Here is a 27,443-nt window from a genome sequence, read left to right as displayed (position 1 = left end):
CATTAAGTATACATACCCAAAGAGAGAAAAAAACAAAAACAAAAAAAACCACTAGAATTCTTAATAGTATTGAAATAAATGTGTTATATGAATATATTCAGCATCTCTACTGACAAAACCATTTTTAAGGACCATTGGTGGATTTTGATAGGTAAATCTTGTGCATTGCGTTTTCTCTTCACCCATCCATCCATTCATTCACTCATTCACTCATTCATTTCATATTTATTCTGTGCCAGAAACTGTGCTTAAGGGCTAGGGATTCAGCAGTGAAAGGTGGTAAAATAGCATGCTTTCCTCAAGAAGTTATCAGTCTAGAGAAGATGGAGCTCATAAATTAGAAAGATGGGGATGACAGGCGAAGGTCACATTAAAACCAGATTCAGAAGAAAAAGACAAAACTTGGTTTTCTCCGTGAATTACTGTTTTTTGCATAGATATATGTAATTTGACACGCTGTTTCAGGAAGAGATGGTATGTATCCTTTGGGTCATATCTGAGGCTAACTCGTGAGGACGTGAAGTCAGCTGATGAGCACATTTCGAGCCCACGCCTACTATGTGCAGATCTCTCGTCAGCGTCATTCCCAGGGCCCCAGGTTTTGTTAAAGTCTAGGCGACTCAGACAGCTGTTTGCATCATTCAAGCAATGAAGTCTTTTTTCTTAATTAATTTGGTTTAAAATTATACTCATAATTGGGTTGACTTTTCCAGTGGCTTGGTTACCATAGACTTCAGTTTATTAGGGAACTGCTGTCTGCCACTGGTTTATTATTTGCTCCAAGGTGGACTCTAAAACTTTAGGTAGGAGAATCTTGGTAATTGAACTGAAACTCTTGCGTCTCAACCTATGAGCTGCACTTTATTGTTATTTTATTTTTTTAGAGACGGCGTCTAGCTTTGTTGCGGAGGCTTGAGTGCAGTGGCATGATTACAGCTCACTGTAGCCTTGAACTCCAGGGCTCAAGTGATCCTCCCACCTCAGCCTCCAAGTAGCTGGGACTACAGGCGTGTAGCACTGCACCCAGCTCAAGAGCTACACTTGAAAGCACAGAATGAAAACCTATTTTTAAAGCCAACTTGACATGTAGAGTAGCTTACCGAGAATTAGTAATAGTAACAACAAAAGAGAGTGGTAGAGTATATACTTAGTAAGGAATAATTATTATAAAATAAAAGCATTCTGAAATGAAACAGGTAGATGGGGTGGTCAAGTATGCAGAATAATAGGGAAATCTTTGAAAATGTGAAATAGTTACCAGGTAAAATAAATGGAAACTTTAAGCTTTTGGAAGTCTAACAATGTGTTTGTATTAGTGAAGACTTTTTTTTTTTTTTTTTTTTTTTTTTTTGAGATGGAGTCTCTCTCTATCGCCAGGCTGGAGTGCAGTGGCGTGATCTCAGCTCATTGCAACCTCCACCTCCCAGGTTCAAGTGATTCTCCTGCCTCAGCCTCCCGAGTAGCTGGGACTACAGGCATGCGCCACCACGCCCAGCTAATTTTTGTATTTTTAGTCGAGACAGGGTTTCACCATGTTGGCTAGGATCGTCTGGATCTCTTAACCTCGTGATCCTCCTGCCTCAGCCTCCCAAAGTGCTGGGATTCCAGGCGTGAGCCACCACACCTGGCCTTAGTAAAGACTTTTAAAGTAAGACTTTTTCAGCGAAAACTACTGTTTAGCATAACATTTACAGGGAACTGAAACTGATCAGATGCATTTATTAAGGAGGTTAATGCCCCTGGGTGGGGCGGGAGAAAGAAGGTAGTGGTACGGGAATAGTGGACACACTAAAGATGAGATGCCCTAGGGCAGTGAATGCATGTCCCTAAGGCGTGGATGCAGCCCAAGTCCACTGATATGCCAACAGACCCCGAGTCTCTCCCCTTCCTTTAGCTTATGACTTCGTGAAGAATGCTTTACAAATTCTAAGTTCCCATTGGGCGCAAGTGGAATTTTAGTAAACATTAAGAGTTTAACCTTTAGTGTGAAATAATATACAAGATATGCAAATAAAGAATTGTTTACCAACATCTCTTTGCTTAATGTAGTGAGCATTTAGTAATTGCTTTTTATTAATACATGAGAGATTTGTATTTAGAAGCACAGTTTATTTTCTAATATTAATCTACACAATAATAGCATCTATTATTTTCTTGTTTTGGAAACTCTTCGTACCGCACTAACAGGTTCATCACAGTTACTGAGCTCCTCTGGCCATCAGAGCTCTCCTTAGAGTTAGGATTTACCATGCAAAAGCATATAGTAGCCTGGGATAAATGAATCTTTCTTAATATGGAATTGAGGGTCTCAACTTTGAAACTACAAGAGGCTATTTGGATGTTGCTTTGGGGGACCATCATAAGGGCTGGGTGAAGGACTCAGGGCTCAGGGCTCAGAAGTTTGCCAGGAAGTCCAGTTGAGACTTTCAGCAGAGTTGAAAGACTTCCACGATGGCGTAGGCAGAGGAAGGCGTTTCAGATACTTGGGAAAATATAGAAGCCAGTTTCTCACCCACCCTACAGCAAAGCTCATTGATCTACAAATTTCCCTAGAAAGGAAATGGGAAATGCAGAGAACAAATGTTAAAATAGTTTTAGAAATTAATATTGACTTTGTATTGCTTCTGCAAAAGTTCCAAGACACCAAAACAATTAATGGATTTTTAAAAGTCACTACTTTGCGTATCAGACAAATGCACACACATACACACAGTCAAGCTCTGTACTGGCTTTTTTGAGAAGGAAAGTGTTTGAAGTTAGTAATTTTTATATCAGTACATTTATAAATAGTGCTAGGTAGCATGACGGAAAGTATTAAAATTTACATGTATATTTTTAACACTTCAAATCGTTGGTTCACTTTGAGACAGTACGTAATATTGGCATTTGAGTTGCTTTAATAAATGCTACAATGGGTTTAACCCCAAATCTGAGTGTCTAGTTGGTAAGCGCCTTCACAGCCAGCAGTGTTACAATAAATATCATGTTTTCGTGTGCTGGTTTCTTTCCATGGAGAGGAAAAAGAGATCTGATGCTTTGGAGGAGTGCTTGACTTTCTTCCACCAATGAGGAGCAGTCCAGAGGGACTGACTTGCACTGTGGAGTACCCTACATGAACAGCATTTCGAAAAATTCAACCAGGAACCTAGAGTCCTACTTGCTAGTCCTGCTTCCTGAGCTCAATGAGAAAGTCACTTTATTTCTTTGAACTTTAATTTATTTCTCTAAAAAACACTTTTAGTGTTGTCATTGTTCTGGCTAATGGTGGCGGTCTCCTCCAGTTTCAAGCCATCTTAGGGCTGGGCATACAAATCCAATGTAGGATCACTTGTTAATGTGGTTTCAAATGGACAGGATCCTCTGTAAATTCTTTAAAAACATTTCATTTGATTTGTGGTGCTACCTGCTTTAAAATATAGTCATCATACTTGTGACTTTCAGACATGAATATGAATTTTTAATTTGAACTGTATTTTTAAACACACTAAGTATTCACTGAGTTCCCTTAGGAGATGATGTGGCAAACTGATATGCGTCCTCATTCATTCTTCTCATAGATGGTTATTTGCTTTTTAACTTGTGGCAAAATTATATACGAAGGGTCACCAACTTACAATGGTTCCACTTAAATTTTTCAACTTTCTGATGGGTTTATTGGAGTATTAAGTGTATTTTCGATTTAATGATATTTTTCAGCTTACCTTGTGCTTATCAAGTATCAAGACATAGCCCCACCTAAGTCAAGGAGCATCTGTATATGGGTTTTTATTCCTGTTTAGAATTGACATTTTCAAGTGACCTATTTCAGTAATTAGCCCTGGGCCTAATTTGCATAACGAGATCTCCTAATCTTCAAGTGATGCAAAGATGGAGATATTATAGCCATGTGGTCTGAAGAGACCTTTTCTTTATTATGTTCAGATCTTTGATTGCCTTAAAAACAGAGTAGCTAATTTATATAACCTATAGTTATTTTTATTATTGTCTTTAAAGTTTTTTTTAATGTTCATGAAATAACTGTTTTGAAATTGCCCATTTTCAAGGGAAGCTGTGTCTTAGACTTACTAAATGCTCCAGTTGTTACTGGGAAAGCCTTCTTGTGTTTGTAGCCTTTATCCATAGTTTTCTTTGCAGCACTTTCTGTGCCTGGTTTAGTTTCTTTTCAGAGGTGACACCTAAAGCTGAATGAGTCAGCAGGTTTGGTGTGTTGGCCCTTTGCAACAGCTGTCCTCACGAAGGTTCTGTGGGGCTGGTGGTTCTACCTTCGCATAAAACCTTGCAAAATAACCCACAAGAGGTTTTCGTCACACTACCAAAATCATGTGAGTCAGAGATGGATGAAAAATGAATGCCATTGTGTTCATACTTTTCAAGTGAACAGTAGCTACGGCAGAGCTGTTAGACAAAGAAAACGGTATTAAAGAAGCACCTCCCAATTTAGCTTCATGTGGCTTTTGCATTATTTTGCTGCAAATCCATAGCTACGACACATCTTGTGGCATAGTCCATAAGTCATCTTTTCTAAGGACTGTTTGATTGAAGGTTGTTCTGTGAGATCCACCCTGTGGCATTCATGGCATCCTCTTGGAGGCCTCCCTCACTCTCCATGCCTTGGCAAAGTCTTCCTTAAGAAACACTGAACGAGTCTGGAGAAGCTGCCATTTCTTTTTTTTTTTTTTTTTTTTTTGAGACGGAGTCTCACTCTGTCGCCCAGGCTGGAGTGCAGTGGCCAGATCTCAGCTCACTGCAAGCTCCGCCTCCCGGGTTTACACCATTCTCCTGCCTCAGCCTCCGAGTAGTAGCTGGGATTACAGGCGCCCGCCACCTCGCCCGGCTAGTTTTTTGTATTTTTTAGTAGATACGGGGTTTCACCGTGTTTGCCAGGATGGTCTCGATCTCCTGACCTTGTGATCCACCCGTCTCGGCCTCCCAAAGTGCTGGGATTACAGGCTTGAGCCACCGCGCCCGGCCGAAGCTGCCATTTCTTAGGGCCCTCATTGGTTCAGTTGTCTATAGCTTTTTTTTTTTTTTTAATAAAGAGCATGTAAAATTGGAAGGCTCCACAAACAGCTTTGCTTTTTTTTTAGACATGTACTCCACTTCTAAGCAAAATCACAAAGTAAAATGCTTGCACAAATATAATGAAACAATATTCTTAAAGAATCAAAACAGAGGAACTTTAGAGTCTTGCTTATGTTGTTGAGCATATATTTGTTTTCTTCTCTGCTTTTGATTTACTTATTTCTGGGGTGTAGGTTTGGCAAGTAGCACTGAAATGTACTGAATGCACTGTTCTTTAGCAAGATAGTTACGGGAGCTTTCAAATGTCCTCTTAACATATAGATTTCTTTTAGAATACAGAATGATGTGTGGGCTGTGTAAAGCGATTATGTGCTTTATTTGATGAATTATTTATGTACTATAAATGTAGCAAAAGCCACATTTCCATCATTAAATGTAATCCCATTTGGTGATACAACAACATCAGCCTGTCATTTGGGTCCTCTGACTGAGGGGTGAGGATTTATGTTTGATACCTTGCGCATAATGGCTGAGTTCAAGCATTTATAAACATTTTTATTTTTAACCTATAGCTGTCATCTTTGTAATAGGATATTCATCAGAATGTTGCCAGAGACTGTGCATTTGGGTTCTTGAGGGATACAGCACCACCACCACCCTCCCCCTGTCCAAGAGAAACAGATCAACATCTTAGGTTGAGAGTCTGGGATCTGGAAACCCCGAGTTCCTGAGTGCCCTTTGACAAGTAACTTAACCCCCCTCTGCCTCAGTCTCTTCATCTGTAAAGTAGGAATAATGACAGCACCTGCTTCACAGGGTTGATGGGACTCCAGATGGACTGGGATATATAACATGCTTATTACTTCCACCCTTGACACCAAATGCATATAACTAAGAGTTAACTTTGGAGCAGAGGAGGAAGTATGAGGCTGCAGGCTAGAGGCAGAACTGTGCTCGGTTGCAGGCTGGAGAGGATGGGCCCCAAAAGCTTGGCTGATTTGACGTCCATCCATAAAATGGAACTCCAGAGAGTTTGCACGTTTCAGTCATGCTGCATAACTTAATTATAAGATCTTCTCTCTGTCTTCTTTGAGTGTTATAAAAGCTCTTTTGTCCTTGAGCTTCCTTTACCAAGAAACATGCATTTATGTATCTTTTTGTTCATGGAATTGCCCAAGCTTGTTAGCAGATCCTTTGTAAGACCCAAAAGAGACAGACAGAGGAGGAGTCTTCAGATACATATAATCATTTTTCCCAATTTCCATGTCACCAGCCTTGCCAGGACTTTTTCTCAGTTCCCTGTTATACAAAGAAAGGAGTGTATCTTTATCGATAATTTTAGCAGCATCCTAATGTGGTATAAATCGTCTTCCAGAGAAGAAAATGTGTCAGGGTTGCGTTATCACTGAGGCTAGCCGGGAAAGTCGATCAGTCCAGTAGTCTGATAATGAGAAGCGTTGTTTCTGTTATTTCTTAACATCATGTGAACTCCTTTTCTGGCTGTGTTAAAGGTTTTCTCAGTGTGTTTCAGTGAGGCTCCTTATTGAATTTAATATGAATAAAGATAAATTCTTTACACTTAGGGATTAAAGTCTCAGCTTCTGCTTAACTTGAGATTGCACTGAGAAACCTCTGGCTCTCAGGTAGGATGGAGTCACGACCATGGGAATGTCTGTCCCATATGGCTCAGTGTGTAAGAAGAAGCTGTTGTGGATGGAGACTCTGTTCACATTACATGACATCACCTAAGCCATCATGACAGCAAGAATTATTTAGGAATGGCTCAGAATAAAACTGCCTTCGTTATTTCATAAAATATATCTTGGTATCTTTGGCACCTGTGTTTATGGCTTTTTCAAAATTCACTGGGATTTATAAATAATTGGACAATACTGGAGACCTAGTACAAGTATGAAAGAGGACAGGCTTCTTTTTTAGTAACCTTTAAACATTCATCCAGAAGATAAAACTTTAAAGCAAAATAAAACACGAAAATAGCCAAGACGCACAGACAAACAAATATAGAGTTCTTAAGAGTCACATTTGTTCCTGAAGTTTCAAAAATCTCAGGCTGGATGTTTGATCACTTAGGGAAGTGTTGTGGCCTTCACATACTCTTGTCTCACTTTGAAGTCTAGAGACACAGGTCTTAGAGCAATTTTTATCACTGTGAGAAAGCTGAAACTTAGAGAGTGTGAGTAGCTGAGTACAATTCCGTTGGCCATCAAATGTCAGAAACAAAACTCAATCCAGGGTCGCTGGACCCTTAGGCCAGCATTGTTAGTTTACAGCAGTGCCTCCTGGGTCCAAACATCTAAGTGCACATGTAGCAATAGTAAAGATAGTATGCAAGCATACATAACACATATGCAGAGACAGCGGACTATATGTACACACATGTTGCATGCACAGCAACAGCAGAGAAGCTCATGAACTATAAAGGATGGACTCTCTGCTTGTGTCAGACATTTTGGTACTGACGCTTTGTCATATATTGTGTAACATATAACCAGCTTGCAATCATCTGCCCCCAAAATTCAACTAAAAATCCTATAGGGTACTAGGAAAGGAAGGCCATGGGGAAAAAAAAGGTGGTTATGATGGCAATTTGTTAGCTCTTATGAATTTTCTTTTTTTTTTAGACATACTCTTAATTCCATTTTTTCAGTAAGTCTATACTGTTTTGTGTTTTTGTGTTAGCAAGTACTTTGAGCCCCTCAGTAGAAAATTGCTACATAATATAGTTATTAAAAATAAAAATCTCTCAAATGTACAAGTAGAGGTGGTATGAGACTTCAAATTGCCTTAGCCAATTACAAGTGCAACAGTTTCGCTGACTGGCTGGCTGGCTGGCTGGGTAGACGGACCGATGGATTGGCAGACCCTCAAGCTGGAGGGTAATTGATCTCATTACAGAGGAGCCAGGCTGGGTGACAGTTCTTCTTTGCAAGGGGCTTTTTGCATTGGTGAAGTAGCCCATTTTGTTGTTCCTGATGTTAAACAGGAGATGAAGCAAACATGGGAAATTGCTCTGGATTCTTAGAGTATAGAACATGTCCGCTGGATGGAATAAGGTTCATGTGTAGGGCAAATTTAGACAGGGGCACCTGATTGGGATTACTGCTGGTCTCTAAATGGTCCAAGCAAACAACATGTCCATCTAAGCTGTGATGCCATGAGAGTGGTGCGTTTTCTCCTCTGCAGTGTTATATTCTAAACTGTCAGCAGACATTAATTCGGTCGCTGGTGAAGTCCCGCCGCCTAGAGATGAACTCTGCCTCCGATGGTGGTTTTCCACTTCAGTGCCACTCGTCTTGCAATTACTGGGTCATTAATATCATTGCATGCAATTAGTGACAGTAGAATGAGCTAGAGGGTTGTGGGATGTGCACCCTCCCCACCATGAGCTTTTTACTCTGACCCTTTCCTAGCTCGACCTTTTCGTATTTTGGCAAGGAAATTTTAACGGTCGAGACTGTCAAAATCCTGAGAGTAGGCACTGGATTATGTGCTGGAAATAATTCACTCAAACACATGCTTCTTCGTGGTTGCAAATATTTTCATTAGATATTATCACTATCCCTTCTCTGGGAAGTTTCATTTTAAAAAATCTGATGCTTGGCCGGGCGCGGTGGCTCAAGCCTGTAATCCCAGCACTTTGGGAGGCCGAGACGGGCGGATCACGAGGTCAGAAGATCGAGACCATCCTGGCTAACACGGTGAAACCCCATCTCTACTAAAAAGAATACAAAAAACTAGCCAGGCGTGGTGGCGGGCGCCTGTAGTCCCAGCTACTCGGGAGGCTGAGGCAGGAGAATGGCGTAAACCTGGGAGGCGGAGCTTGCAGTGAGCTGAGATCCGGCCACTGCACTCCAGCCTGGGCGACAGAGCGAGACTCCGTCTCAAAAAAAAAAAAAAAAAAAAAAATCTGATGCTTAAGTATAGCTAATATAGACAATAGGGAATTATGTTTTTATCTTTAGAACTCTTGCATTATTCTTTTCTTTAAAAATGTGAGCTTAGTCATTACTATTGAAGTGGTCATCTGGCCACCTATTTTTAAAACACAATTCCTCTGTCTTAGTAGATTTTGGCCCATATTAAGCATATTAAAGCTGACTTTTTTTTTTTTTTCAAGACATGGAGTTTTACTGGGGGCTTATACACAGGAGAGAGAGAGAGAGTCCAGTGGCAATGGGCTGGACAGGATATCCGCATGGCCCTGTGGCAGTGAGCTGGGCAGGAAAACTGCAACTGCTTGCAAACAGCATGTAGTTATCTATAGCATTTCCACTTAAAACCATCCCACTAATGACTTCCACCTGGCAACCTTCATTTAATCCAGAACTTAGGACCTCGAGTCCCTGTACAGCCCATGTTCCACAGGATGGGCCGAGGGCTCAGATGTGCCTCCTAGACAAGGAATGACTCTCCACATTGGCCATCCCCGGATTCCCTAGCTCAAGACACATGTTCAGGTGTGTCTAAGGCTGGCTCTTCTATGTGAAGTTATTTATTCTTTACCATTGACTCTCATGTTCCCACTATGTTAAGTTTTTCTGAATTACTGTGGCAATAAGAAACAGTCCCTTAAATTATACTAGAAGAAAAGCCTTTTTTTTTTTTTCGTTTTTTATTTTGAAATTTTTTTCTTAACTGAGAGATTCCACCTGCGTAAATCGTCATAACTTTTAACAATAAGATCTTAGACTTAGAAAGTGATGTTTTTCCTCAACAGAATTTATTAAAAACCAAGACACCAAGGTGTTCCAAGCAATATTTTGAGGGGAAACAGCTCCATAAATAATCTTATGTGGTTAGACATGTCTCTAGCAAAACAAAAAAAGTCAAGGGTTGGGGGAAGGGACGTTTATTGCCAGTACTGTCTGGTCTTTCTCAGAAAAGTGTCAGTGTACATCACTGAGCCTGGAGGGTATGTTTTCTTGATCTATACCCCCTATGTGTACACGTGCTTGCACGCACACACGTGGACATGCACACATGTGCACCTGCCATCACTGCTTTCTGCTCTTCCACCTTTTCACTCTGAGTGTCTGTAGCCAGTAGCTTTCCAGGTCTGTATTGTCAAAGATACCTATGGCCCTGAATGTCTTCACTGAGTGTTACTTGACATTCGTACGGTTTTTAATGGTTAAAAGGCTTTATGCGAAAGCTGTGATATAATTTCTCCTGTTCTAGATATGGTGTTTATTGCTTTATTTTGTGACTGTTCTCTCAGTAGATTGACCTCCTCCCTCAGTGTCCAGGCCTCACATAGCATGATGGCACCTGCAAACTCAGTTCTGTATGCTGGTATCCTTTCTCTTCCCAAGTAGAAGTAATTAAGTAATATATGTCATCAAAACCTTTTAAGTGCACATGTAAACAAAAACAACTTACCAAACTGCTTCAAAGTTGTTCCATTTTTAACACTCTTATTTCTGAGCTCTGGGTAGAATATCCTATTATTGTTCATCATGAATATTTGAAAGTAAGGAAATAAGACTGTACCATTTTCTTTAAGAGCATCCATTTGTACTTGATAGCATCTTCAGTTATATTTCAATGCTGGCAAACAGGAGGGGAGGTCTAAATTGTGACTCAATTTTAGAATCTACTTTTTCCAAATTATTCTGTTTAGTGCAGAAAACTAATTAATTGTGTTGCATAGAAAAGTCGCTGAAGCTAAGCCAGTTATTACTTCTTAATGCATGATTTACTGCTTTAAATTTTCAAAACACAACCATAGCAATATGGTATTAATTCAAGTGATTCTTCCTATCATATTGAACAATGTTTTCACGGGTGAAAACCTCACACATCCTACATCACTGATAGTTTATACAGTGTTTTAGCTGTGGCTCCCTGCATACAAAAGAAAGAGTTAATCAAATGTCAGTGAGAACGGTCTCATCAAGTAGAGAGCTTGTTTTGTTTAAATTAACTTTGCTAAATATAATTTTCTTTTTGAAAATAAATTCTTCTGTGTTTTTCTTTCTTCAAGTGAGGCCATTTAGGGAAGTATACCACATAAAACTTTTGCTCTAAGATAAGGCAAATTTGGTATTACAGGATGAAGGGCTATGTGATTTGAAGTAATGCTGAATTTGTTAAATATATTAAGCTAAACAAAAATAATGAGGCCCTTGGAAAGACATGATTATATTTCTAATTTTTCTCATTTTAAAGCCACAGTGAAAAACACATAAAAGGAAGAAGTTAGAAAAAAATGAATAAAATTGTCTTTTTCCTTTTGGCAAATTAAATAGATGTTTCTGTTTCAGAAGATTTTATTAATTAACTTTAAAGAAACAGTCATTTATTTTTGGCATTCAGTGAACATTATCATTTCCATGTTTAGAACTTTTCTTCTAAGTTAGCATCTTAAAAGATAACTGTGAAACTCAAGGCATTCAACTACATTAATTTGAGTTTCAGAAATTGAATTCTGGTTTCTAGAGTACATAGTTTGAATTGATGTCAGGGTGTTAAATAGATAAATCTTAGCTTCCTGGGTTGGGTTGTATATTCACATTAATTTTTTTTTTTTATCAGCCTTCTTATTTTTCAACTTACCTTTTTTTTTTTTTTTTTTGGGACACTCAGATTTGATAGCCCTGTGGTAGAAGAAAACAGTAATGTAGTTTGGTATGTTGTTGTGTTTATGTTTATTTTAAAGTCACGGCTTTGCTTTCCATGTTGTTACTGGATTATGCTTGTTTTAGTTCCTCAGTTTGCCAAGATAACAGTCTTCCGATCTTCAGAAGTCTATGTCGGGCTTACAGAAACTGATGTGTAGGAAGACTAGCCTAAGAAATCCAAATTAGCAAGGCTAGCATGTGAGAACATGCTGGAAAAGAATAGCTCCCATAGATACTGACAGAGAATGTTCATAAAATGCTGCTTGTTTCGTGGTCACATGAGAGTGAGTTGTGTCCAGTACAGCTGTATGTAAGGGCAACATTTTTATTCTTACGACTGTGGTTTTCATGACCCTGGATGCTTATTATGTCTCTCTGGTGGACTTCTTCAGTGGAGTTGATACAAGTACTTGCTTTCAAGTGTCCATCAGCCCTCTACTCCATCCCGGCCCTATACAAATACGCTACATTTTAAAATAATTTGAAATACCCTCCGTAGGATTTATATTTCTTCGTGCTTCATTCTTTCCATAAGAACTGTGATACCATTATTCTGTAGGATTTTTTTGTGCTTCCCCTGTTTCGAATCTCTGTGCCAGTGAGACCCATGTATCGGCACAAATCCAGAAGTTTGACTGCCCATCTGATTAGCACACGCTTAGCAATGTGGTGGACTAAACACAGCCAAGATGTGGGGCTGGAGCTTAGCCTCCTGGGAGCGGAGCAGTGAACATCAGATGAAGACATGTGAAAATGGAGTACTACTTCCTCTTCGCGGGGATGGGCTGAACAGCACAGCCAGAAATATTCTTGCCCTTCGAGTCTGCTTTATAGTTACTCACTGGTTCTCTTTTTTTTCCTACTCAGATAACCAGTATACTCTTCCCAGTGACTAAGAACTGTAGGTGCAAATAGATGGCAAACCGCAGATGGCGGCTGTGTGGTTTCAGATGTGCTCCTGAACTTAGATGATGTGAACTCAGGGAACTTTTAGACAATGTGAACTCAGGGAACTTTTAGACGATGTGAACTCAGGGAACTTTTTTTGCTGAGCAGTAATCTCTGCCCACTGGAAATTAGGCCCTGGGGGGAACAATGTAGTGACTTCTGTATACTTACTACATGCAATTAGACTGCTGAAGCAAAAGCTTTTAAAAGCAGGCTGTAAAATGCCCATGTATCTTTATTAAGCCTATTTTCCAACTGGATAGAGAAACTTTTCTAGTAATTTTTAAATGTATAAAGTCTACTGAGCCAAGGGGGAAAAAATATCTGGGCACGAAAAGCTTAGTTGTAACAGTGTTACTTTTTCTGTCTCTGAATGATTAAATGTGATTTCATCTATTTAGCAATACTATGATTGTGGCTGCATTAGCTCATGCTGATAGAAAGATACAAAGAAAAACTTAAGTATAATGAACTAACAATTTATTTTCACTCTTTCTCTAAGTTAAAAATTCCTAGTACATTCAAATGAACAATGAAAATAATTGCAAAATTGTCTCCTGAAATGGAAATAGATTTTTTTTTTTATTTCCAAGCATTAGCATTTTCTTGTTGTTTTTCAAAATCAGCCACTAAGCCTTTCAAAGCTTCTTGGTGACTATTGCAGGAGAAATCAGAATATTAATCTTGTGGTTTTATTTCAGAGTTCGCTGCCAGGAAGGAGGTACAATTGGGTTAGGAGACTTTTTTTTAAGCTGTGTCACTGTTCAAGGAGAGGGGTTTGGAAGCTTGGCATAAGAATTACATTCCGTGATGAGGATGTAGCAGGGGAGAAGAAAGGTGATTTTCACTATGGGACTTATACTTACATCAAGTATAAAATAGACCGAAGTCGTTTTGAATTATGTTATACTTGTAAAGTTTACCTCCTGGAGTTTCAGTTAGTACCAGCGTAGTAACTGGGTTAAAACAGGGTTATTCATGACAACTTAGATCATTTCTAACTCATGGCAAAAATCTTCCCTGGTGGAACGTGTCACAGTATTTTCAATGCCCCTTTATAAGCAACCAAGCATTTGGGATGTTAATTTAATGTTAGTAGTGAATTTTTCAATATCTTTCAGTAACCTTTGCAAGTCACAAGTTGACTTAAAAGGAAAAGAAGTAAAATCCTGAATATAGCTGAAAAACTGTCCTGGCTCAGACTGTTCAGCCCACTTCTGCTCACCACCCTGTAAGCACCCTCCCCCAAACAAGCAGTAGCCTGGGGCTTCAGAAGAACCTACAAAAGCAGCATCTGTAGATTTTTCCTCATCCAACTCTAAGACTTGAAAGTTTCCCTCTTCCCCCCACACTTTTTTTTTTAACCAAGAAATAAAAAAGTTTTCACTCTTAAAGGTGCAAAGCAGTTTCATTCTTATGCAACATAGCCTTCCTCCTACTGTCTTATAGTCTGTGGATGTTAAATTATAGATTCCAATTGAATTTTAATACTCTAGAGATTTTACATTTGTGGTTGTCAAGACAGAATTTTGGGTAAACCTAGGGAGCTCCACACAAAAGCATTGATATTCAGAAAAGGCACTGACCTAGAAATTAAAAGAAAAAAAGTCAAATAATGTTCACCTCTTGTGCTTCCAGTTGGACGAAGTAGAAGTCATCAGTAGTTTCTCCCCCTGCAGATGCAGTTCTCAATTCTATTTACAATTAACTCTGCTCTACTGTGCATGTCTTTCTCTTCATGATATTCATTTAATTGTTTTTCTTTTGGATCTGAATCTTTGACTGTCTTTTCCCCTTAAGATTAAAATAAATAAATGTATATTCCTCCCCTTTCTTTCTGTGCACTGCCCTTCAGATCTCATTATGTTATTTTTCAGCATAGTGTTGAAACTTTCAGCAACAAAAAGTAAGTCATTTCACTTTGAGTTTGAGTGCACTTTTGCATGTAGGTTCATTTATGTGCATGTACATTTAAAAACATTGGGATTCCACTTGAATTAAGTAAACCAAACATTTTAAACTATCAGCCAAATACAGACATCAGCTTTTCACTTTTCTCTATACGCAGACACATCCTAATTTGTTAGAAAAATCAAACAGGAAAATTCTCAACAATTAATTGAAGATTATGGCACTGCTCTGAAATGGTCCAGAAATAGGGTCTGCTCATAGAAACTCACAGTTTGAAGCCTTTGGGAGGAAAGGATACTTTGAAATTTAGGCACATATTTGGAGGAGGGAAAAGGGAAAGAGCAGAATGAAGAACTGAAAAAAAATCAGACACCGGGGCCTGTCATGGGGTGGGGGACGGGGGAGGGATAGCATTAGGAGATACACCTAATGTAAATGATGAGTTAGCAGGTGCAGCACACCAGCATGGCACATGTATACATATGTAATAAACCTGCACATTGTGCACATGTACCCTAGAACTTAAAGTACAATAAAAAAAAATTTTAATAGTCACATTAAATAATTAAAAAGAAAAAAAAGAACTAAAAAAAAGACTTTTTTTAGATTCACAGAAGTGTACAAAATTTTTAGGTATTTTTTTTAAGCTGTCTGCTGAGCAGTTTCTTAATAGTCTACAATGTTTGTATCTACAAACAGATACTGTCTGCTTCTTACTACCCTTCCAAGACCATTATTATTATGGCAATTATTGCTCAGTTTCCCAGCAAAAATTTATCCACAGTTACAGAAGAATGAGATGCGACTGTAAGACTGTAAAGTTTAAGCAAGCAGTCAGAGAAGCACAGTGACATGTATGCACAGAAGGGGCAGCCTTTGTTTTGAGGAAAACAGTGAAAGTAAAAGTTAATTCAAGACCAGAAGACAAGTAAATAAGTGCCTTAGTTTTGTAGTTAATATAATTTCCATGGAATGCCTATTTCTACTATAAATGCATACAGAACTTGTTTGCTGACCCACTATTTGGAAAACAAACAATCCCATTAGAAGAATGTCTTTGGGATTTATTTTTACCAGAAAAACAATCCTTTTTTCAGTCCCTTGCAAAGTACAATGTTACAAGACAAGACTTCGATAATCAGGTAGAAAATGGATTTAAATTGCAGAAATGTATATGAAACACTTTTGCTCCTTGCCCCTTGAACTTCAGAGGAATGAAAACGTCTAGCACTCTCCACCTTCTTTTCTCTCCTGGAACTTGAACTGTAATTCAAAGCCTGTGTCTCATTAAAGTACCTGGCAGCCTATCTCTGTACAGCTTGAGTTACAAAGCTATTCAGAGACCTCGCTGGTCTAAAGAGACAGAACAAGGATGTGTTTAAATAGAGCATAGGCTGTTGAAAAAGAAAATGCTGAAAATGGTAAAATGATTCTGTCCTTCCTTCCACTCCTTACTGCCGAGGTGGAGTTGGTGAACACCAGCAAGTGGCTGATAAAAGTCCCCACTTTCTCTCAGGGCTGCACCGGACCCAGAATGAGTGGTGGGCATGTGTGTGAACCCTCTATTCAGCCAGAGTTTTCCTGCAACACGTAGTTTGGTTGAAGAGGTTGACTGAGGTTGACATTGGCAGTAATAACACGTGTGTTCTTCTGATTTACAAAATGATGGAGGAAAAGGGAGATTTTGAAGACCTGAATTCTGGTATACTTCTTAAGCATGTATAAGGCTGACGAAAGAAGACAAGGGTTGTGGGAGGCTCCTGGTCTAGTGTTTACAGAACTTGGATGCTTGACAAACAGAGCGTCAAGCTAATTGTTCTTGAAGCAGGAAATCTGCAGTGGAGGAAGCAGGTGTGGGGGGATGATTACCACGTTTGGAAATGGCTGCATTAACTATTTTGCTCTTCTGAGTTTGGCCCCAAAAGAGTCCATAGACTTTTTGAAAGATGCCATCCCTTTTATTTATAGACTAACATTAAATCAGTCATTTGTGAAGGAAGGAGAAAGTGCCTAAATAAATTTGGAGTCAGATAGCATACATGCGGCAGTGTTTCCGATATCCATTTCTCTTTATTTCTTTTTCTTTTTCTTTTTGGCTTTCAGCATCCCCATACTTTCAGAAAACTTGTGACTAAGAGTGAATTCTTATTTTTCAAATTGTTTTCAGACATTTCATGTTCATGTAAACTTGGCTTATTGATTTCCTGATTTTTCTTTATTTTTTTGTTTTGTCCATTTTATTTTTAATCAGCTACATCAAATGGGTCTTTGGAGGGCCTGGATAACCAGGAGGGAGGGGTGTGCCAGACAAGAGCCATGAAGATCCTCATGAAAGTTGGACAAGGTAAAGACCATCTGCTGCTTCATGACGCCACTGTGACCTGGTGTAGCCCCCAGCTAGTGTGGTGATAGTGTTGCTGATGCCCACCTTCATTCGCTCTTCTCTTTAGTTTTCAAAGCAAACCCTTCTGCACTTTGAGCCACTGGCAGATTTCCTCAAGTCAATGTACTAAGCTTTTATTGGAGATCTCTCTAAGAGTTGAGGTCAGCAAGGTAGAATGTCTATTGCCACAGATAGATAGATAGATAGATAGATAGATAGATAGATAGATAGATGATAGATAATTTCTTTTTAAAAAGCAAAACACTTTGGTTCAAAATCAAAATATCCAGAATGAAAACTAAAAGCTTGTGCAGTTTTGCTCATTTCTGAATCTTGACTACAGAAGAGTTTTGTTCATTGTGACTTTTCCAGTGTAGATAACCTATTGCACAGAAAGAAATAATTCTTCTAATTAAAAATTGGTATAGTAGTCAATCAACTTGCTCAGTTAAATTGAAATGTCATCTGCAATGCTTTGCCTGCCAAATGCAAGAATCCCTATAGTTTCCACAGATGGCCTCACGATCTAAACCTCTGAAATAACTAGTATAACCATTTTGTTTTAAAAGAAAAATTATATTCTTGTATTTCACAGTACTTTGCATAAACACTCTTATGTTCATTGCTATTCATGCCTGTTGAAATATATATGCAGCTCCTAAAGCTAGATATTGTCAGATGTCTGTGCTGTAATTAATCATTTGTTTTTCATGTAGCTGCAAGTTCTGCTGGATCAACCAGGAATAAAGATCCAACAAGACGTCCAGAACTAGAAGCTGGTACAAACGGAAGAAGTTCAACAACAAGTCCCTTTGTAAAACCAAATCCAGGTATAACAGCATGATCTGTGTGTATGGAGGTCTGTGGGGCCCACATTCTCAGTAGTATCTTAAAAGGTGGAGCAGAGTCTAAGGACTTCTAACCAGTTAGGATTAGCTGGTAGTTACAGTGATCAGGAATCTTTACTGTCAGTGAGTCATTATTAATTACACTCAATAAGAACAAAATAACTCATTCCAATGAAAGTCATACATTCAAAAAAGTAGAATTCATGAGCTGTAAGTGCCAGTTATTAGAACTACTCTGTCAGGCCAAAGGTTTCATTGGCTGACATTTTATCAAGCTGGTTGTCAACGCCAGCTTAAAGCTGATGTTAATGTATATGTAATTAATGTGCTAATCCCTCCTCTAATTATATCTAATCCACAGAGGGCCTAATTGATCCTCTTCTAAATTTTAAATGCTAACATTTTTAAATATTGCATAATAGTATTTTTTCAGGTGGTTATCATTATTTTGTTTCACATTTGCCATGTAAAAGAAAATATTAAACAGGTCCCTAACAGAAGCGTAGAATACCAGATAAAATTGTCCGTCATTGACCTTCATTTTCTTAACAGTCTTGGAACAAATAGCTCTGTATTTGTTGCCATGCTAATGAATGTTTGCTAGAGCAGCTGTTGAGCAGACATCAGCAGTTTTGTATTAGGGATCTGTGTGCTTGGTTGGTAGTTGTGCCACTTTATCATCTGCAGCAATATGCCATCTCTTTCCAAGAGTCAAGGAGGGAAGCTGTTATTTCTAACTTTCAATGACAAGATGTGTCAAATTCTTGTGACAAACTGATAAATGGATAATATAATGATGCCAGGCAATTTTTTAGTGCTTACCATTTGGGCTGGCAGTCTGTTCAGTGTGAGAGTTTCTGCTGCCTTCCAAATATATTTTAAGTGTAAATCAAATAATACAGACGAGTTACCAGCCGAACATTTTCCCAGGCCCCCTCACTCCTTCCGCGTTCCCGAGCTGTTCTGCCAGGAGGCCGGGCTCTTCTTTAGAAGGCAGGACCTTTGAAGGTTCTCATGAAACACCCTTTCTCAAAGGAGGCGGAAGAGCAATACCACATGAGCGCTCACCGCTGACCTGGAGAATTGGCCACTTCCCTTTTTCTTCGCTGCCGCTGCCCCAGGCTGGCTAACACGGGTTAGAGGATGAAGCAAGATCAAGGGCTGGCTGGCACCGACAGTCTGTGCTCTTGCTGGATAATGATACAAAGGAAACCCTGTGGCTTGGGAGGGTAGGAAAGTCCCCCCTAGAGCTCCTAGATGGGGTATTGGCGAGGCAAAGTCCAGCTTCTGGTTAGTAATAAGCCTGGCTTATTTGTCACATTTTTAAGGGTCATAAAAGCAGTCCATCAGCACCGGGACAGCAGTAACCATCTCTGACCTTTTCTCTCCCCGCGTCTGCAGGTTCCAGCACAGACGGCAACAGCGCCGGACATTCGGGGAACAACATCCTCGGTTCCGAAGTGGCCTTATTCGCAGGGATTGCTTCAGGATGCATCATCTTCATCGTCATCATCATCACGCTGGTGGTCCTCTTGCTGAAGTACCGGAGGAGACACAGGAAGCACTCGCCGCAGCACACGACCACGCTGTCGCTCAGCACGCTGGCCACGCCCAAGCGCAGCGGCAACAACAACGGCTCGGAGCCCAGTGACATTATCATCCCGCTAAGGACTGCGGACAGCGTCTTCTGCCCTCACTACGAGAAGGTCAGCGGGGACTACGGGCACCCGGTGTACATCGTCCAGGAGATGCCCCCGCAGAGCCCGGCGAACATATACTACAAGGTCTGAGAGGGGCCCTGGCGGTACCTGTGCTTTCCCAGAGGACACCTACTGTCCCGATGCCTCCCTTGAGGGTTTGAGAGCCCGCGTGCTGGAGAACTGACTGAAGCGCAGCACCGGGGGAGAGGGACACTCTTCGGAAGAGCCCGTCGCGCTGGACAGCTTACCTAGTCTTGTAGCACTCGGCCTTGGTGAACACACACGTTCCCTGGAGGCTGGAAGACTGTGCAGAAGACGCGCATTCGGACTGCTGTGCCGCGTCCCACGTCTCCTCCTCAAAGCCATGTGCTGCGGTCACTCAGGCCTCTGCGGAAGCCAAGAGAAGACGGTGGTTTGTGGACGAGAGGGCTGTGAGCATCCTGGCAGGTGCCCCAGGACGCCACGCCTGGAAGGGCCGGCTTCTGCCTGGGGTGCGTCTCCCCCGCAGTGCATACCGGACTTGTCACACGGACCTCGGGCTAGTTAAGGTTTGCAAAGATCTCTAGCGTTTAGTCCTCACTGTCTCTCACTCGTTCTGTTACCCAGGGCTCTGCAGCACCTCACCTGAGACCTCCACTCCACATCTGTATCACTAATGGAACACTCGTGTCTGGAGTCCCCTCCTCCAGCCGTTGGCAACAACAGCTTCAGTCCATGGGTAAATCCGTTCATAGAAATTGTGTTTGCTAACAAGGTGCCCTTTAGCCAGATGCTAGGCTGTCTGCGAGGAAGGCTAGGAGCTGGTAGAAGCGGGTGGGGCTGGGGAAAGGGCTGGCTGCAATTGCAGCTCACTGCTGCTGCCTCTGAAACGGAAAGTTGGAAAGGAAAAAAGAAAAAAGCAATTAGGTAGCACAGCACTTTGGTTTTGCTGAGATTTAAGAGGCAGGTAGGAGACACCACAGCACACACAGTGGATTCCAGTGTACGGGGAGGCGCTCGCTGTTATCAAATAGCGAAGTGCAGGAAGAAAAGCCCCTCTTCATTCTGGGGAACAAAGACGGGTATTGTTGGGAAAGGAACAGGCTTGGAGGGAAGGGAGAAAGTAGGCCGCTGATGATATATTCGGGCAGGACTGTTGTGGTACTGGCAATAAGATACACAGCTCCGAGCTGTAGGAGAGTCGGTCTGCTTTGGATGATTTTTTAAGCAGACTCAGCTGCTATACTTATCACATTTTATTAAACACAGGGAAAGCATTTAGGAGAATAGCAGAGAGCCAAATCTGACCTAAAAGTTGAAAAGCCAAAGGTCAAACAGGCTGTAATTCCATCATCATTGTTGTTATTAAAGAATTCTCATCTATAAAAGGTAGGTCAGATCCCCCTCCCCCCAGGTCCCCCTTCCCCTCCGGATTGAGCCTTACGACACTTTGGTTTATGGCGGTGCTGTCTGGGTGCCAGGGCTGCAGGGCCGGTACTGATGGAGGCTGCAGCGCCAGGTGCTCTGTGTCAAGGTGAAGCACATACGGCAAACCTCTTAGGGTCCTTAAGACGGAAATAAATGATGATGTCCAGGGGGAGAAGGAAGATAGGACGTATTTATAATAGGTCTATAGAACACAAGGGATATAAAATGAAAGATTTTTACTAATATATATTTTAAGGTTGCACACAGTACACACCGGAAGATGTGAAATTCATTTGTGGTAATTAAGTGGTCCCAATGCCCAGTGCTTAAAAAAACAAATTGGACAGTTACTTCTGGGAAAAACAACATCATTCCAAAAAGAACAATAATGAGAGCAAATACAAAAATAACCGAGTCCTCCGAAGGCATCTCACGGAACCGTAGACTAGGAAGTACAAGCCCCACACACCAGGAAGTCGATGTGACTGCATCATACATTTAACAATGACAAGATGTTCCGGCATTTATTTTCTGCGTTGGGTTTTCCCTTGCCTTGTGGGCTGAAGTGTTCTCTAGAATCCAGCAGGTCACATTGGGGGCTTCAGGTGACAATTTAGCTCTGGCTCCCTGCTCCTGTCCTCCCCCGCACCCCCTCCCTTCTGGGAAACAAGAAGAGTAAACAGGAAACCTACTTTTTATGTGCTATGCAAAATAGACATCTTTAACATAGTCCTGTTACTATGGTAACACTTTGCTTTCTGAATTGGAAGGGAAAAAAATGTAGCGACAGCATTTGAAGGTTCTCAGACCTCCAGTGAGTACCTGCAAAAATGAGTTGTCACGGAAATTATGATCCCCTATTTCCTGAACCTGGAAATGATGTTGGTCCAAAGTGTGTGTGTGTATGTGTGAGTGGGTGTGTGGTATACATGTGTACATATATGTATAATATATATCTACAATATATATTATATATATCTATATCATATTTCTGTGGAAGGTTGCCGTGGTAACCAGCCACAGTACATATGTAATTCTTTCCATCACCCCAACCTCTCCTTTCTGTGCATTCGTACAAGAGTTTCTTGTAAGCCATCAGAAGTTACTTTTAGGATAGGGGAGAGGGGCAAGAAGGGGAAAAATGGGAAATAGTCTGATTTAATGAAATCAAATGTATGTATCATCAGTTGGCTACGTTTTGGTTCTATACTAAACTGTGAAAAATCAGATGAATTGATAAAAGAGTTCCCTGCAACCAATTGAAAAGTGTTCTGTGCGTCTGTTTTGTGTCTGGTGCAGAATATGACAATCTACCAACTGTCCCTTTATTTGAAGTTGGTTTAGCTTTGGAAAGTTACTGTAAATGCCTTGCTTGTATGATCGTCCCTGGTCACCCGACTTTGGAATTTGCACCATCATGTTTAAGTGAAGATGCTGTAAATAGGTTCAGATTTTACTGTCTATGGATTTGGGGTGTTACAGTAGCCTTATTCACCTTTTTAATAAAAATACACATGAAAACAAGACAGAAATGGCTTTTCTTACCCAGATTGTGTACATAGAGCAATGTTGGTTTTTTATAAAGTCTAAGCAAGATGTTTTGTATAAAATCTGAATTTTGCAATGTATTTAGCTACAGCTTGTTTAACGGCAGTGTCATTCCCCTTTGCACTGTAATGAGGAAAAAATGGTATAAAAGGTTGCCAAATTGCTGCATATTTGTGCCGTAATTATGTACCATGAATATTTATTTAAAATTTCGTTGTCCCATTTGTAAGTAACACAGTATTATGCTTGAGTTATAAATATTTTTTTCTTTCTTTGTTTTATTTTAATAGCCTGTCATAGGTTTTAAATCTGCTTTAGTTTCACATTGCAGTTAGCCCCCGAAAATGAAATCCGTGAAGTCACATTCCACATCTGTTTCAAACTGAATTTGTTCTTAAAAAAATAAAATATTTTTTTCCTATGGAAAAAGTGCCTTCAAAGTACTTCTCTTCTTTTCTTTTCTTTTCATTTTTCTTTCTTTTTTGTTTGTTATTTTAATTTGCTTTCCTTTACTCTATTTCCCCCAAAATTACAGTAATCCGGAGACTTCTGTCCATGGAGACTGTGTGCCCACTTTTCAAATCGGGATGTGCACATAACACAAGTACTAATTTTGCTAAGAGCCGTGAGCTCATTATTCCCCATAAAACCATGAACTCACATTTCAAAAATAATATAAAATTGTATAAAATCCTAGTAATCCTCAACAGAAAATCTCTCTAGTGGCGCCTGAATTGCACAGTCAGAATAGTTACCTACAAAGTTAGCTGTCTCAGGGAAAAGAGGGAAGTGTACTCTTATCTTACACTTAATTCCAAATTGATCTAGTTTCCATAGAAGCAAAGCAGCTGTCTATCGCTTCATTTTTCTTAACAGAATAATCCTAGGGAGAAGGAAAAAGTCAAATGTTTTTGTAAAAACATGGATGAAAGCACATTTTGTGATACTGGTTGAAGGCAAGCCAGAGGCCAGCTGTGAGTTTAAAACACACTAAGTGGTCACCTTCCTGGGGAAGGTAACTATGTACGCTGAGTGGTGTGATTATTTTTCAGGCACCTTGTAGCCTTGGGTATTAAGACTGATCATTATACTTCCTGGGTAGCTTTTTAAACAGCCAAGAGTCCCACCCATAGCAGAGAACTTCACCACCCTTGAGATCTAAGTGCTAAGATCTTTACAGTATCTCAGGTTAATCCCCGCCATAGGAGTGAGACATTGTAGGTAGGGAGGACAGGGAAAGGCCCCTGGAGTCAGGAAGTAAGCCAGAAGAGCTCCCAGGTCTGACTGACTTGCCCCAGACCACAGCCCAGTCAGTGGAAGAAGCCGTATGTTTCAAAAGTCCCCAGGTGATGATGAAAGGCTGGTTTGGACACAGGGATCTACACAGCTTAGGATAGTACTTGTACTAGAGAAATGTTTGTTAAATAAATGCCTCCCTTCATCAACAGCAACAAAAATCCCCAGAGGCCCAGGGTTTTCGTTGATGCTAGAATCATAGTTTCATCTATTCCCGGATTTTATCCTGCTGCACCCATCTGCCTTCAGTTGCAGATCCAAGTTTATGGATGCAATTTTATGGCCAAGCTGAACCCTCGACCCTATGTACCAAGGTCATTTCTGATGAGTCTGGGCAAAAGAAAAGAACCAAAGTGAAGTAATGCATTTTCAACCTTTACTTTGTGGTCCCTATTACAATATAAATTACCATGTACTCAATGTCATGGTTTGGACCTTGTTTTTAGACCACGTTTTCTGAGTAAGCCAAGCTCAGCTAAGAAACAAGATTTGTCCACTTGTTCTTTTCACCTGGGAAGAAGGAACCACATGCAGAAGCTCCCTGCAGAAGGCGTATAACCAGATGCCCTTTGTTCTGTCTGAAAGGTAAGCCCAGCCTGCTGTGAGCACATTACTGCTCTGCACAGGCAGGTGTCCCTCAGCCAGCAGCCAGCTCTCTTGTTATCAACTCCCTTTTTGGCAAAGCAGATGGCCATTCAAACCCTGGGATAAAGGTTCGCAATGGAAATGAGAAAAAATAAAGTATTCCTTCCTGGGTAACTGCTGTCCAGCTTAGTGTCAGTCTCTGAACCCAACCCAGAGAAGAATTAGCAAAACGAAAAGAAAACTCCAGAGTAGTAAAACTCACTTTCCTCATGTAGGTTAAAAAAAAGGACCATTACTCTACTTTTTGATTGGGTAGCAAATAGGTCTCAGGTGGCTCAGGAGACACAGTAGCTACTGCAGTACCAAGGACACTAGCCTGGATTTGCTACTGCTTTGGTTTTTACTTTGGATGGATTGTTGAATTTTGTTTGTGTTATTTACACTATACACTTACTTGACGGCAAATTTTCAGTGTTGTCACGGAAAAGAGTATTTCCCCCTCCGATTCGTTATTCCAGGTAGAGAATCATTCATCAGTGATTTGAGGGGGGTACTAAAATGCTGCATTTATTTGTAATAAAATACAGCAAACCAGGTAGGTTAATCCATTTTTAGATGTGTCCCAAAAGCTAACGATACATGCAGCTTAAGATTTGTATACCTTGATAACTTGATTAGTGGAATCTCTTTAAAACAATTTTCATATGAAGTCAACCATACTTTTAAAAAACAACCAATCCCCTCAAGAAGCCTCCAGGCATACACCAGGTACACAGGCATACGGCACAAGGAAAATAATACTAATTATAGCGGCACAGTTTCTGGCCAATTGTGGATAGTTAACAAATGTGTTAAATGGATGAATGGGGCACCTGGCTTCTAGCTGTATTTCTGCTACTGACTCATGCTGTGACCTTCAGCAGATCCTTTTATGTTCTGTGCCTCAGCAGCCTCACCTGTAAAGTGAGAGGGATGGACTCTAAGACACCGAAGGTCGCTTTTGGCTTTCTGCAGGATTCTCAGCAAAAAGCCATCACCATTTTCATCTGTACAAAAGTATCTCCATGCCAGCTTCTCTGTGTGCTAGGGTGCTGCAGACACAGCTCTGAAGTCTGCGGAGGTGGTGCCCAGACGGCCCCACCTTGTCTTTTAGCTGCGCATGCCCATCTACCCACTGCCTCCGACAAGAACCCGCTGCCCGGGGCCCAGGGCTCTGCGGCTCTTCACCCATCCCTACAATCAAAATCCAAAAAGACTTCAGAACCAGCAGTGTATTCATACGGATTGAGCTGGTGTTGCCAGCCCTTCCCTCTAATTGTTAAGTGGAATCCTTGATCTCTATTTAAAAACATTTTCAGGTCACTGCAGGCAGGGTCCGAGCACATTTGCTACACCCTTCTACGTGAATGTCTGATAAAGACCCACCACGAGCCAGGCAACGTGTCGGGATTCACGGGGTCCCCTTCCACCAGTTAACTTAGCCCAACTTAACTTTGTCTTCCTCGTAGACTCGAGATTAATTTAACTTCCTGTTGAATATTTTTCATGCTGGTATCTGGAGCACATCCTTATCCCTCCTTTATTATTTACACCTCTAATTCCGTAGTCTGTGACAGAGAACTGTAGAATTGAAAAACATCTTTTAGTTGATAACAGAGCTATTATTTCTTAACTAAGTGCCATTCATGCTTAATAAAGAGATTACGGGTGTGTGTGTGTGTGTGGTATTTTAAAAGGCATGATGACTCTTATCTTAAAACATCCAAGAACAGTAGAGGAGATAAATTTCCTCAAAGCAAATTGCTTAAAATTAACTAGAATCTTACACTGAACACCGAGAATGCTCTTCAGGTATATCATTTTTGTGCAGTGCCTTCATTAACACAACATTAAAGGAAGAAAAAAAGTAGTAGAAATTCATTTCTAGCTCTAGGATTCATCAAGTGGGGGAAAAAAAAAATGCTCCAGGTAGAGCTCACAGCTTACTGTATCTCCCAGTGGATCTAGAAGTATTTGATCTCCTAGTTCTTCGTCAACTGAGTGACCTGCGTGATGTTCAAGATGACAAAAAAAAGATGTGAGAGAGGTTTCTATACACATAACTCCAACTTTTTTTGTTCTACATGAATAACTTAGTATACCTTAGATTCCCTTACATACTAAGAAAGCATAGAACGTGTGGAATCTGGGGCACCTCTGTCTGGAACTGCTGTTTCTTCATGTGACCCAAGGCAAACCACATAGCTGGTCCTTGACGTAGGCCAACCATCTGTAATGTGGACTCCCTTGGATACTCATTGAGACTTCCTAAGACTTAGCTCAATCACATGCATCTAATGTTGAAGTGTAGCTCATAAAACACAACAAATCCAAAAATCTCATCTCTGTTTCCAGCAGCGAACACCCAGGTTAGTAGGGAGTCCTGGGGGAGAGGCAGAGCCAGCACTGGTTTCAGTCATCCTCAGCTAGCATCATTTTATTAGACAGGCCTGAGACACCTAAGCAGATTCTTGCTTATTGATAAGTCTAGAAGCTTCATATAATGAACACACACACACACATATTAATTTATTTGTCCACTCGTATAACATCATTTATTTAGCACTTACTCTCTACCAGGCAGTGTGCTAAATATTAGAGATTATAACGTAAAGGACAGGATTCCTCCTATGAGGGAACTCACGGTCCAGTTAGCAATTTTAAAACCTCATGAATAGCAATTAGGCATCTTGGATGCAGGCGAGAAGGGAAGAAGGCTTACAGCCGCTCTAGGTCTGAATTCCTGAGGCATTGTTTTAGGAAGGTGTTTGTCTATTTGTAGCTGCCTTTTCATCCAGCTATATCTTCTGTTACTGGGAGTTCAATTTCTTTCCTTCTAAATCTTTCATTACATATATGCCGACTGGCTGGTTAGGATGCTAAATTTAGAATCGCTCTTCTGTTCTTCAAGACATCTTAGGAGTTTGCCTCAAGTGCCTGCCTCCAGCCTTAAAGGGCAAATCAAAAAGTTTCCAATTGGTTTCCAGCCCACATTACAACGTGTATGTGTGTTTGAAAGACTGTTTCTTGGCTATCATTGGTAGTTTTCTGGTAGCTCATTCTGAGGAAAGAATTGCAGAGAACTTTATGTCTGCTGACAGTAGTTAGTACTGGA

At 40.5% G+C, this 27,443-nt stretch overlaps 1 protein-coding gene across 2 annotated transcripts in view; it reads left to right on the top strand.

Annotated features, from left to right (window-relative positions):
* Positions 1-22,837, top strand: part of EFNB2 (ephrin B2) — a 46,532-nt gene extending 23,695 nt beyond the window's left edge. The window contains exons 3-5 of one of the 2 annotated variants that reach the window (XM_003914058.4): positions 16,774-16,866; positions 17,622-17,735; positions 19,155-22,837. In XM_003914058.4, the coding sequence (XP_003914107.1) occupies positions 16,774-16,866; positions 17,622-17,735; positions 19,155-19,543 (596 nt within the window). In that variant the 3' untranslated portion in view covers positions 19,544-22,837. Of the gene's footprint in view, positions 1-5,594; positions 6,605-16,773; positions 16,867-17,621; positions 17,736-19,154 lie in introns of those variants that run through there. The other variant, XM_031655656.1, reaches the window with a different exon arrangement.
* The last annotated feature ends 4,606 nt before the right edge of the window (positions 22,838-27,443 follow it).

Source organism: Papio anubis, chromosome 15 (assembly GCF_008728515.1).
Source record: "Papio anubis isolate 15944 chromosome 15, Panubis1.0, whole genome shotgun sequence".
Classification (NCBI taxonomy): Eukaryota; Metazoa; Chordata; class Mammalia; order Primates; family Cercopithecidae; genus Papio; species Papio anubis.
This window is presented reverse-complemented; position numbering and strand designations above follow the sequence as displayed.